The sequence below is a fragment of the Rhinatrema bivittatum genome, chromosome 1 (assembly GCF_901001135.1).
Source record: "Rhinatrema bivittatum chromosome 1, aRhiBiv1.1, whole genome shotgun sequence".
In the NCBI taxonomy this organism is placed as follows: domain Eukaryota; kingdom Metazoa; phylum Chordata; class Amphibia; order Gymnophiona; family Rhinatrematidae; genus Rhinatrema; species Rhinatrema bivittatum.
Genome location: NC_042615.1, coordinates 763,211,618 through 763,224,386, shown reverse-complemented (window position 1 = coordinate 763,224,386; position 12,769 = coordinate 763,211,618). Strand labels below are relative to the sequence as shown.

The following is a 12,769-nucleotide window of genomic DNA, read 5'->3' as shown; positions in this document are numbered from 1 at the left end:
TACTGGTAGGTGGAGGAGTTTGGGCCTGAGAGGGCAAAGTGGCCAGGGGAGTAGAGAGAGCAAGTGGAAGGGATACTCTTACAGTGAATCTGTAAGGAAATTCTGCTCAAAATATTTAAAATTCTGCATCTGAATAATAAATTTTTTCTTTATTAATTTAAAATGTAATTACTTAAAGACTGTCATGTAAATTTTGACCAATATAAAGTTTGCAGAATTTTGGGGGGTTATTTTTGCGCAGAATTCCCCCAGGAGGAATTCTAATGGAAAAAAAGTATCAGTGATGCCTTTCATTGGACCAACAGCAGATTTGTTGAGGGGAGAGAGAAGGAATAGTAGGGGTTCACTGCAGTGGACAAAAAGGGAAAATTAGGAATCAAAATAAATCTTTGTGCAGAAAATATGGTTTCAGGTTTCTATTCTAAGGTTATTTTTTACTTCTTGCTTTCTTTATTGTGAAATAGAATGCGCAAAATCAAGATCATATTTTTACTTGAATTATTTCTAAAGCATTGTTTAAAGAGCATATCAGAATATTTGCACTTCTTATTCAATTATGTTGATGTCATAATAACAGAATATGATGCTTTTGACTGTGTCCATTTTTTTGTTTTCTCAGTCATATTGTTTATGGTTGTCTGAAAGCTGCAGAAACCTTTGTTTCTTTGTATTTTGTTTTATAGTGGCAGTATGGAGCCAGCATTTCACAGAGGAGACCTTTTGTTCCTTACAAATTTCCAGGAAGACCCTATCAGAGCTGGGGAAATTGTAGTCTTCAAAGTGGAAGGCAGAGATATTCCAATAGTTCATAGAGTTATCAAAGTTCATGAAAAGTAAGTCATTTTATGTTTGCCTAGTCTTTCCATTATTTAATGTGATAATCTTTTTCTTAGTCTGGCAAATGAAGGTAGAAATGCTTTATTATGAATTAGTTACTGTCATTTTGAAAGAAATTGAACCAGTTGGTGCAGTGTGAGGGTGAAAAAAATGTGAATCTTTTCATAAAGGAGGTTAATAAATTATAATTGCTCAGAAATTACCGTAAACAAAAAAAGTAAAGCCTCAAGTTATATTTTCTGAAAGTGGCCTAAATGATGTAGCAAAACATGGCACAACTCTCTCACAAAATATTATCCATGACCCCACTTGATGAAACAAAAGTACTGTGATTTGTCCGATATAACAATGCTTTGTTCAAAGGAGGTTACAAATCCACTTTGTGCAAGATCGTAGTGTTATACATTCCTCTTATGGAATTTCTCTGAGAATATAACTTGTAGCACGGCACCTTAAGTTACTAGTTTGTTAGGGAAGACTCATAGGTGGGACTCTAGGCTTTCTCAAGGAAAACTAGGTCATACCCTCTTTATTTAAAATGTATTTAAAATCATTTATTAATTGCCTTCCAGACAAGTCTTCCAAAGTGATTTACAACAAATTTAAGACAATCAAAATCACAATAATAAAACAAAACAATCATAAAACAATTAAGCATAAATTTTACTATAATAATCCAGCAGAGCATGACATGCTGAACTATATGGCATCAGAATTTCAAGGAGATGGCCAGTTACCAATCTGGATCTTATCCTTGCTAACTTGATTAAACTCTAATCATTAAAAGCTACTTGCATAAGCCATGTTTTTTCAAGTTTTTACAAAATTTTAAACCATGGTTCTCTTCCTTTAGACCCAGTGGAAGTGGGTGAAAACTGTATCTGAGCAATAAGGATTCCTAAACATACCCAGATCAGTCCAGAACAGTGGAGTATTCATCCCTTCCAGCAGATGGAGTCAGAGAACAAAACATTGAGGCAGTGCTACTTAATTGAGAGTGTCACCTGCAGGACCTTTGTATTTCTCTGTCTCCAGCAGATGGTAGAGCTGCACTTAAAGTTAAAAAAAAAAATTTTTTTTGTTTTACAGTAGTTTTAGGTTCCAGATCATGGACGCTCCCTGAGGTGCCTAGGCATCATCGTGGGCCATACCTCAGGCCACCAGGGGGTTGGATACCCCTTACTGGGTTCACCTGCAGCGTACCGGATGGTCCGATAGCCAAGGGTCCTGACTCCCTCAACCTTCCGAGGCACACACTCGTCCTTCTTCCTTTAGACGGGGAAGTTCCCACTTAATAAAGCTTCTTTAATTTCCTTATTTAAAAAAAAAAACAAAACAAAACAAAAAAAACCAGTAGCATACAAGAAGCGGAAGAGCAGAGCTTAGCAGGAACTTTGGTGTGGAGAGGGCCTAGTCAGCAGGAGCTGTCGGCCAGGGCTGAGAGATACAGGACTGAGCGGCAGTTCCTGGCTGTTAACCCGGAGCTCTGGAGATTCGCTACTGCCAGGAGGGAACCACAGTACCTCATTCCTTGTTTAGTCCTGTGCTCTGGTGGGGCTGACTGGACTCTCAGCATTACTGGGAACTCCCGAGTGGGGATTGCACCCATTCCTGGTGGCAGCTCGGTGGACCCGAGTACGGTGAGCGTCGCTGCGCGGGAGGCCTCTTGGGGGAGCACCTCTAGGTGCGATTGGGAGACATGGTGCCAAAAACTAAAATGGCAGCCTGCGTGCGTGTGGTGAGGCAGCAGTGGGTCTCAACTTGCGTTCCCTCTGCCCGGCATGCGTTTCAGGGCAGGATGGACCCTTGAGCCACAAAGGAAATCGCAGCAGGAGGTCAGCAGGGTCTGTTCCCCTTGCCGCCAGGGAGGCAGTGCAGGAGACCACAGGGGCGGTCAGACAATTCTCTCCCCGCGCTTTCTCCGGTCAGGCAGGATGCCTCGGAAGGGGAGGGTGAGGCAGCTGACAGTCCCCCAGGATCGGGGGAAGATGAATCGGGAGATTTTTCCCTGGATTTTATTCTCCTTCTCCATAAGGCCTACCTGGCTAGGAGAAGTGGAGGAAGAAGGTGGGCAGGTGATCGGCTCCTGTGGCTAAAAAGTCTAAATTGGCTTCTTAGGAACTGGCGATATTCTTCAGCGCCTGGGTTTGCACCATGCGGCTGCAGAGGCTGGTCCCAGAGACTGTGAGGACTTGGAACAGTCCCAGTTGGACCTCCTTGATGCAGGAGCTGACCCAGATACCGCCGACCCCTGACAGCGCAAAAGATGACCCAGATCCCGACGAGTTCCCAGTCCCAGAGGGAGACAATTCACCCCCTCATCCTGCAGGTGCTGGAATAATTAGGAGTGAAGGTCACTCAGGAAGAGTCGGAAAATTCGGGTGTTCACCTAGTCTTGGATGGGCTGAGGGGACCCACTAGCGCTTTTCCGTTGCCCCAGAAGATCTGAAATCTGGTGAACTGGGAGCGGGACTCCCCAGATGCTGGCCTTGAAGGTTGGCAGAGCAATGGCCAAGCTTTACCCCTTAATGGAAGACTCTCTTGAAATGCTGAGGATTCCAAAGGTGGTCGCGGCCGTCTTGGCGGTAACCAAGAAGACGACCATCCTGGTGGCCGGGTCAACAGCCCTGAAAGATGTCCAGGATCGTAAGTTGGAGGTGCAACTCAAACGGATGTTTGAGGTCTCAGCGTTGAATCTTTGGGCAGCAGTCTGTTCCCGCAAAGGGCCTGTCTCTGAGGTCAGAAGGACCCAGTGTCCTCCACGGACAGCAGCTCGTTGCAGGCCGCGTGTCTGGAGGCAGGCATAGCCTACATGGCAGATGCTTTGTACAATTGGTGTGTATGCTGGCTCGCTGCATGGTCTCCTCAGTAGCGACTCGTAGGCTGCTGTGGTTATGTAACTGGCCAGCCGATTTATCATCCAAGGTCCAGCTCTGTGATCTTCCCTTTAAGGGGAAGCTGTTATTTGGAGAGGACCTGGATCAGTTGATGAAGGTCCTGGGGGAGTCCAAAGGGAATAGATTGCCAGAGGACGGGAAACCCAGTAAGAAGGTGCTTCCTTCTCAGGCTCATTTTCAGGATTCCTGTCCATTTCGTTTCAGCAAGTCCTCATCTGTTTCCGTCTCGAAACAGGGCAGCACGTGCCAACAGTCCTTTCGTGGAGTACACAGGTCAGGCAGAGACAGCATCAGGCAGGGCACTGGGAGCGGAAAATCAGTCCAGTGAAGCCAGTGGTCCCCTCTCCTCCATAGAAGCTATAGGAGTCAGATTGTCCAGCTTCTAGGAGGAGTGACAAAAGATTTCCTCGGACTATTGGGTGCTGGAGATGATACAAGAGGGCTATGCTCCTAGATTTTTTTGTGCCCGCCTCGGAAGGCCTTTGTGGAGTCCCACGTGGTCTCACGTGTCAGGCAGGAGGCAGTGTTTAGGGTGAGCAGCCTTTGCAGTGTCCCCAAGGCCATTGTTCCCATCCTTCTGGAGGAGCAGGGTCAGGGAAGATATTCCATTTGTTTTGTGGTGCCGAAAAAGGAGGGCTCCTTTTGGCCCATTCTCGATTTGCAGAAGGTGAATCGGTTCTTTCAAGTTCCGTGCTTTCGCATGGAGACACTGCATACCCTATTGGCAGCAGTTCACAAAGGAGAATTTCTCGCCTCCCTACACCTGATGGAAGCATATCTGCACAACCCCTTTCAGCAGGAACATCAAAAGTTTCTTCACTCCAGTATTGAGTCAACATTTTCAGTTCAGAGCCTTCCCATTCGGCTTGGCGATGGTGGTGGTGGCTGCAGCTCTTCATGGGGAGGGAATTTTGGTCCATCCATATCTGGCAATTGATTGGTTCGAGCGAAGTCCAGGAAGGAATGCAAGAAGTCCATCTGAAGAGTAATAGCCACCTTAGTTTGTCGATTGGGTTATAAATGTGCAGAAGAAGTCAGCTGGAGCCAACTCGGTCACTGGTTTACTTAGGGGCCAACTTTGACACTCAGCAAGACAGGGTTTTCCTGGCAGCGGACTGGGTATTGAAGTTGCAGTCTCAGGTCAAGCATTGTCTTCGTCTGGAGGTGCCCAAAGTATGGGATTATTTACAGGTCTGGGTCCATGGCATCCACGTTGGACTTTGCCCCGTGGGCATTAGTGCACATGAGACCACTGCAATGCATACTGTTGTCCAGGTGGAGTCCATGCTCGGAGGAGTTTCATCTTCCCTTGTCTCTGCTTCGAGAGTCCAATTACAGTCTCTCATGGTGGCTGTCTCGTCCCAGTTTAGAGAAGGGGATGGATCTGGAGCCTCTGGACTGGGTGGTGGTTTCCACGGATGCAAACCTCTCAAGCTGCAGAACAGTGGGTATGGGCCGATCGGCACAAGGTCTATGGCGACCAGAGGAGAAGTTCTGGTCCATCAATCACCTCGAGACGAGGGCGGTCCGTCGAGCCCTGGAGGTTTTTCTGCCGGTCCGGGGTCACATGGTTCTAGTGTACTCGGGCAACGCAATGGCTGTGGCATACATCAGACAGCAGGGCAGCACGAAGAGTCATGCATTGGAGGCCCGGAGATTATTTGCCTAAGTGGAGCTTCATCTTGAAGACCTGGCCGCATCACAAGTAGTGGGAGTAGACTACGTGCAGGCAGAATTGGATCCTGGGTAGTGAGACTTGTCCCCAGAGGCGAACCACATCTGTGCGAGGTGGGTCACTCCCCAATTCGATCTGATGGCGACTCGGCTCAACTCAAGATGGAGAGATTCTTTAGTCGCTGAAAGGGACTCTTGTTCAGTCGGCCTCGATACTCTGGTGTGCCCTTGGCTGACAGGAATTCTTCTGTACGTCTTTCCTCCTTGGCTCCTCATAGGTCGGGTCCTCAGGCGCATAGAATCACATCCCAAGACCGTGTTCTAGTGGCCACGGAGACCATGGTTCGCAGATCTGGTGCAACTTGTGGGAGAAGGTCCTCTCAGTCTGACTCCTTTTCCAGACCTGTTGCATCAGGGTCCCATATTTTTGGATCGGGAGGATCACTTTTGTCTCGCAGCTTGGCTTTTGAGAGGCAGAGACTTCAATTGAAGGGTTACTCTGAACAGGTCTTCTCTGCTCTTCTTCAATCTGTTCATCTGGATGTGGTAAGGTTCTTCAAAGGGGCAAAGCTCCAGTGCGAAAGATCTGCCCGGATTGGAGTTTCAACCTAATACTTTGTGTCCTTTGCGGACTACCCTGAAGGATTTGACTCTGAAAGTGGTCTTTTTCATAGCTATTTGTTTAGCTCGAAGGTTTTTGGAACTTCAGGCTCTGTCATGTAGGGATCAGTTTTTTGTTTTTTTGCAGCTTTCTGGGCATGGAATCTCACTGAGAACAGTGCCTTCCTTTGTTCCTAAGGTGGTGTCTGCCTTTCATGTTAATCAGAAGGTAGATCATCTGAGTTTTTTCCAGAGTGGTCGAAAGATTCTCCTCAGGATAGAGAATTGCATCTTCTGGATGTGCAGCAGATGTGCAGCAGATGCAGATGTGCAGCAGATGCTACTTCGGTATTTGGAGGTTACTAATGCTTTTAATCACTCAGATCATCTGTTTGTCCTCTTCAGAGGACTGAAGAAAGGGGACAAAGCCTCCAAGGCTACCATATCTCATTGGCTTAGGGAGGCCATTTGTTCGGCTTACATTTGTAAGGGATGACAAATTCCTGTCTGTTTGCGGGCGCATTCCACTAGGGCCCAGGCTGCTTCCTGGGTTGAGTGTCACCTTCTGTTGCCACAGGAGATTTGAAAGGCAGAAGTGTGATCCTCAATTCATAACTTTTACCAGGCATCATTGTCTGGATGACCGGGCGCAGGATGCACCGTCCTTCGGGGAGAGTGTCCTGCGTGCATGTTTTTCAGGGGCCCGCCCGGTTTAGGGGTGGTTGGATACATCCCACTAGTCTGGACTGAACTGGGTACATTCAGGAAAGGAAAATTGGTTGCTACCTGCTAATTTTCATTCCTGTATTACCACAGATCAGTCCAGAGGCCCTCCCGTTTTTTTTTTTGTATGTAATCATTTTTTATTGGCAGCATTCAATATCAATACAGAAAGAACATTCCACAAAAACACAGCCATCCCAAAATACATACCAAGATAAAGAACAAATTGTGGCCATTTTTAACTACCCATTATTATAAACTTCATCCCCTCCCTTCCATCCCCTCCCTCCCCCCTCCCACCCGACACCACAGAGCGAAAACATAAAGACTACGCACAACTTGAAAGATAGTACAGAAAATAATAAAGCAATAACACTAAGCTGCAATATGCAACAACAAAAAGCTGAATAATGGCAGGATGAATAAGCGGGAGTGCCCCCAAACCAGTAGCATCATCTCCCTTCATTAGGATATGAAGCCGGTATAGCCCCACCGAGACATAGCGTTCTTGAGATACTGGACACTCCCAGCAGCCAGATTTCCGGGACTGGCTAATTACTGGGGGACATGGTGGCACCACGTACTGTCAGCTAAAGTGTAGTAGCTGGGGTGGTTTGACTGAGAACCCAAGTATGATAGGGAGCCCAAGATTTGTTAAAGGCCGCCAGTTTATCCTGATGTGTGGCGGTAAGTCTCCCCAGCTGGTAATAAGAACGAAGGCGGAGTAGTATACTCGCCAAAGAGGGAGCCACAGATTGTTTCCAGTGCAGGGCTATTTCAGCCCGTGTGGCAATAAACACCTGCAATATAAATTTTTGCATAGCTTTGTTACTGTCCGTTATTGGCAGCCCCAATAAAGCATGCCAGGGTTGAGGAGTAACCGGCATATGCAGCACCGAGGCGAGCCAATCAAACACCCCCTGCCAAACCTGAACAATTATAGGGCAAGTCCACCACACATGATAGTAGGTGCCAATAGTCCCACACCCCCTCCAACATAGGGCAGATATAGATGGGAAAAACCTATGGAGCCTAGCGGGCGTATAATGCCATCTATAAAGCATCTTATAGCAATTTTCCTGCAACCCCGCTGAGAGGGAGCATTTGTGCGCCATCGTATAAATGGTATCCCACTCCTGATCTTCCAGAGCAGAGTGGAAATCCAATTCCCAGCTAGAGCGAAATTTTGGGTAACCACTCAGTTTCCCGTTGAGCAGAGCATAGATTTTGGAAATAGAGCCCCTTATGGCCAAAGCATGTTTACAGTAGTTTTCAAACAAAGTGCCCTTAACCCGCAGTGTTCCCCTCCTCGTTTCCTTATGCACGAAGTAATAGATTTTGGCATAGAGAAGAAAATCTAAAGCAGGCTTGGGATGCAAGGCCTCTAGCTGATCCCTCGACAGTAATTTACCCTGCTGGCACACGTGGCCCAAAAGATAAAGCCCCTCCTGTGCCCACCACTTAGCTGACCCAGCCTCTGCGTCCCCCAGCCCCACCGTATTGGTGAATAAATGAGAAAGCATAGAATATTGTTCGGGACCCACAAGTACCTCTCTCCAGTGCCCCCAGATACGCATTGTGGTCCCAAGGGCGTAAGGCAAAGGGGCACGCAAACCCCAGGTAGATGGAGGTTGCCAGGGCAGTGCAGAAATTGGCATTTGCCCCAACAGGGCCTGCTCCAGCCTCACCCACTGAGGCAAGTCCGTGACCCGATGCATGGTCACCAAGGCTCGAAGTTGAGCAGCAACATAGTACCAAGCCAAGTTGGGTAACTGAATGCCCCCCCTGGATCTGGGCTGGTACAGCAAAGTTCGAGCAACCCTCGGAGGTCTTCGCCGCCAGATAAACCGGCATAAAATTTGTTGCCATTGTTTCAGCAGTTGTGGGGGAAGGAATATGGGTATGGTGGTGAAAAAGTATAAAAACCTGGGCAAAATATTCATCTTGAGTATTGCCAGACGCCCAAGCCAGGAATGGGTATCTGACATCCATTTATCTAAGTCCCGTTGAATAGATGTCACCAGGGGGCCATAATTAAGCTCATATAAGTATTTAGGGTGAGAGCCCAGTCGGACCCCCAAATATTTAATAGATTTGGTAGCCCATTTAAACGGGAAACGATGACTCAAAGCTCCAGCCTCGGCTGTGGACAAAGTTAAATTCAGAATTTCAGATTTCTCGTAATTAACCTTCATACCAGAAACTGCCATGAATTGACCGAGTTCCACCATTACCCCCTGTAGCGATGATTCTGGCTTAGTGAGGGTAAGCAGCACGTCATCAGCAAATAACGATATTTTAAATTGAGTGTCCCCCTGGGAGATCCCCACAACGGACCGTGCCCCCCGGATTCTAATGGCAAAAGGTTCTAAAAACAGGGCGAAGAGTAGGGGCGATAAGGGACAACCCTGTCTAGTTCCCCGATTTATAGCAAAAGGCGCCCCGTATCCCCCATTAACCTTGACTCGAGCGAAGGGGCAGTTATATAACTTCTGCAACCAGGTAATAAAGGTGTCCCCAAAGCCCATGCTGACCAAAGTTCGAAACAAAAACTCCCAATGGACAAGGTCAAAGGCTTTTTCCGCGTCCAACGCTAGAAGAACCGCAGGAGTCTGATCCCTATGCACCAAATCCATGATATCTATGATCCGGCGCACATTATCCGCCGCGAGCCTCCCAGGCACAAAGCCCACCTGATCACTATGTATCAACCCCGGAAGAACTCCATTGAGCCGAGCCGCCAACACCCGGGCTAAAAGTTTCAGATCAATATTTATGAGAGATATTGGACGATACGAACTACACCTAGTGGGATCCCGCCCTGGTTTAGCCAACACTGTGATGCCAGCAGTGTTGGCGTCTTGAGTCATAGTAGCCCCATCCAATAGAGAATTAAAGGCATCAGTCAAAGGTCCCACCAGCTGCTCAGCAAACTTACGGTAATAGACCCCTGTATAACCATCTAACCCCGGAGCTTTTCCCGGCTTTAGTTTCTTGATAGCCGAGAGTACCTCATCCTGTTCGATAGGTTTATCCAAGAAGTCTTTCTGGCTGGGGAGTAACTCCGGGAGATGCACTGAATTCAAATACTCATCTATAGCCCCCTCCAAAATGGAACTATCTGCGGTGTAAAGCTGGGAGTAGAAATCGGTAAAGGAGTCTCGTATTCCCTCGGAGCTGGTTACCAGTTCCCCCCCGGCATTATATGTTTTTGCAACCACGGTGTGGGCCTGAGAGGCTCGCAGCCGTCGGGCCAAATATTTGCCCGCCTTATTACCCCCCTCGAAGAACTGTTGTTTCAACAGCAGAAGATGGTGACTAATCGCCGTATCTTCCAGGGAGCGTAATTGGTCCTTAACCTTCAGCAACTTCAGGTAAGTCACTTCCGACTTAGTACGACTGTGGGACTGGGTCAAGCGAGCCAAGTCGTGCAGCCATGACTGTCCTTGTTCCTCCCGCAACCTGTTACAATGGGCCGACCGAGCAATGAACGTGCCCCGGAGTACAGCTTTAGAGCATTCCCACACCGTCATGGGAGAGATGCCTGCTGTCTGATTTTCCTGAAAGTACTCCGTTAAGTGTTCCCCCACCTGTTTGACAAATTGAGTGTCCTTAAGTAGAGTGTCATTAAGACGCCACTGGCGATACCCCTTACCTGAATCCCCCAGAAAACATGTCATCCATATCGGAGCATGATCTGACCAAGTAATACTATCAAGCTCCACCTTCTGAACCTTGTTTTGAAAGGAGGAAGATAGAAAAAAACAATCAATCCTCGTGTAGGTATCGTGCGGTCTAGAGTAAAAGGTATAGGAACGCGAGTGCGGATATCTATCCCTCCAAATGTCGACCAGACCCCAATCACTCATAAAAGTATGCCATAGTCGACGAGTCGACACTGAGGCTATCTTCCCCGAACTAGAGTCTATTGAGGGATTCTGCACAAAATTAAAATCTCCACCTATAATGAGATCTCCCTCTGAGTGGTCCTGTAATAACCCGTGAAGTGTGGCAATGAAAGAAGCCTGATGAGAGTTCGGGAAATATACATTGAGTAACGTGACTATTTGCTTTCCCATCCTAATCTTCACTAAGACATATCTACCTAAGGGATCAGCAACATGCGTGATAAGTTCGTGGACCAGTGCAGATGAGATGAGAATACCCACCCCAGTGTACCTGTGAGACTTGGAGCTGGCAGCCCAATATGAAGAAGAATAGGCTGGGAACGCCAGCAAACGCTCATGATGTTTGCGCACATGAGTTTCTTGAATAAAGGCTATAACAGCCTGTTGCCTCTGCAGTTCCCTTTTTAATAACAACCTTTTCCTGGGGGTGTTTAACCCTTTAACATTTAATGATATAAGCTTAGTCGCCATCACATATTAGAAAGCTCCCCAGGGCTCCCAACCCCACCCCCTGTGGCCAACCAGCCATGTCAACGAGAGACTGCTCCCCACGCTCCCACGCCCTCCTCCGCCACACTCACCCCGCAGGGAATAGTAGAAAAAATGCAACTTAGAAAGAAAAAACCCCATCCGCCCTGTGATGCCCCCTTGTTTCCTATTGTATCCCGTAAACCTAGCTTGGGATACCTCTCTCCAGAGAGAACACCGCTGCCCCCGCAAGTCAGACATCCCTCCTCAGGATAGCGCACCCCTCCCCCCCGACCCCACGCGAACAAAACCCCAGTTTTACAGCATACAGTGATAACCCACCCCTCCAAACTCACACACTAAACTTAGCACAATCCTCCCCGCCCCTGGGCACAGGGCAGAGAAACAGCAGTAAACAGGAACAACAATAAACCAAGCTCCCAATAACCCGAAGCATTAAGTAAATGCTATGCGGTATATGGAGATCGAAAATATTAAGCAAAAGTCCACAGTCTTATGGTCTGCACCTCACCCCTGCTCCGATGGTGGCAAGCTAGTAGTATCAGTTTGCCGGCGGAGGCGTTTGCCTCCCTTTCCTGCTCTCTGCCATCGAGGAGCAGGGTCCAGCGGCTGCGTGGTCGACGCCATTTTATCATGTGAAAAAGTAATCGGGAGCCGCGCTTTGGTAAAGGCCTCCGCGGCCTCCTCGAGAGTAGTAACCCGGTGTGTGACGCCTTGAGCTTGGAATGAGAGGCCAAACGGGTATGTCCATTTGTACTTGATGTCCTTCTCCCGCAAAATCGCAGTCACTGCTTTAAAGTCAAACCGCTTCTTGAGGGTAACCGCTGACAGGTCCTGGAAAATGGAGATCTTTTGATTGCGCCATGTGATCTCTGTCATCCGGCGCGCTGCAGAGTAGACTCGCTCTTTCAGGGGGAAGCTCTGAAAACAGAGAACGATGTCCCGCGACCTTAGATCCCGCCTGGGTCCTATGGCTCGATGCGCCCTCTCAAAGTGAATCTCCTGAGTCATAGAGCCCGTTTCCTCCTCATGGTCGGTGCCCCGGTTTAGTAGGTAGAGGCAAATTTGCTTGGCGACCTCCTGCACCTCTCCGAATTCCGGCGTCTCGGGGACCCCTCTGATTCGGAGATTGTTCCTGCGACTCCGATTTTCTAAATCCTCCACTTTAGAGTGGAGCGCCTGTAGTTCAACCACAGTGGAGTCTTGCCTGCGCTGGAGGGTATTTATCGCTTCCCCATGGGCATCTATGCGCACCTCGTTCTCATCCACCCTGGATCCAAGCGCTGCTAAATCGCCCCGGAGGTCAGCCATCGATGCCATAAGCTCAGTCTTATGCTGCCGTAAATCCTCCCGCAGCTCGACAAACCATTGTCGGGCTTCGTCCCTAGTTAATAGAGACGCAATAGCCTGAGTGTTAGAGGCCTCCAAAGGTCCCGGTAATACCTCAGGTTGCACCACCTCCTCCGCGGCCGAGTTGGGATTTTCGCCGCCATCTTGACCTGGTTCTGGTGAAGCCTTCCCGTAGGAAAACTGTTTTAAATCTGTAGGTTTCCGCTTCGATGCCATGTTTTATGCAGCAAATCGAGTGCCCAGTAGTGAAATGCTGTAGCAGTAGGATCGTACCAAATTTCAGGCTAAATA

The 12,769-nt window shown here is 48.2% G+C and overlaps 1 protein-coding gene across 1 annotated transcript in view; it reads left to right on the top strand.

Annotated features, from left to right (window-relative positions):
* Positions 1 to 12,769, top strand: part of SEC11C (SEC11 homolog C, signal peptidase complex subunit) — a 62,260-nt gene that overhangs the window by 30,082 nt on the left and 19,409 nt on the right. The window contains exon 3 of the mRNA XM_029579475.1: positions 684 to 833. Within this exon, the coding sequence (XP_029435335.1) occupies positions 684 to 833 (150 nt within the window). The remainder of the gene's footprint in view (positions 1 to 683; positions 834 to 12,769) is intronic.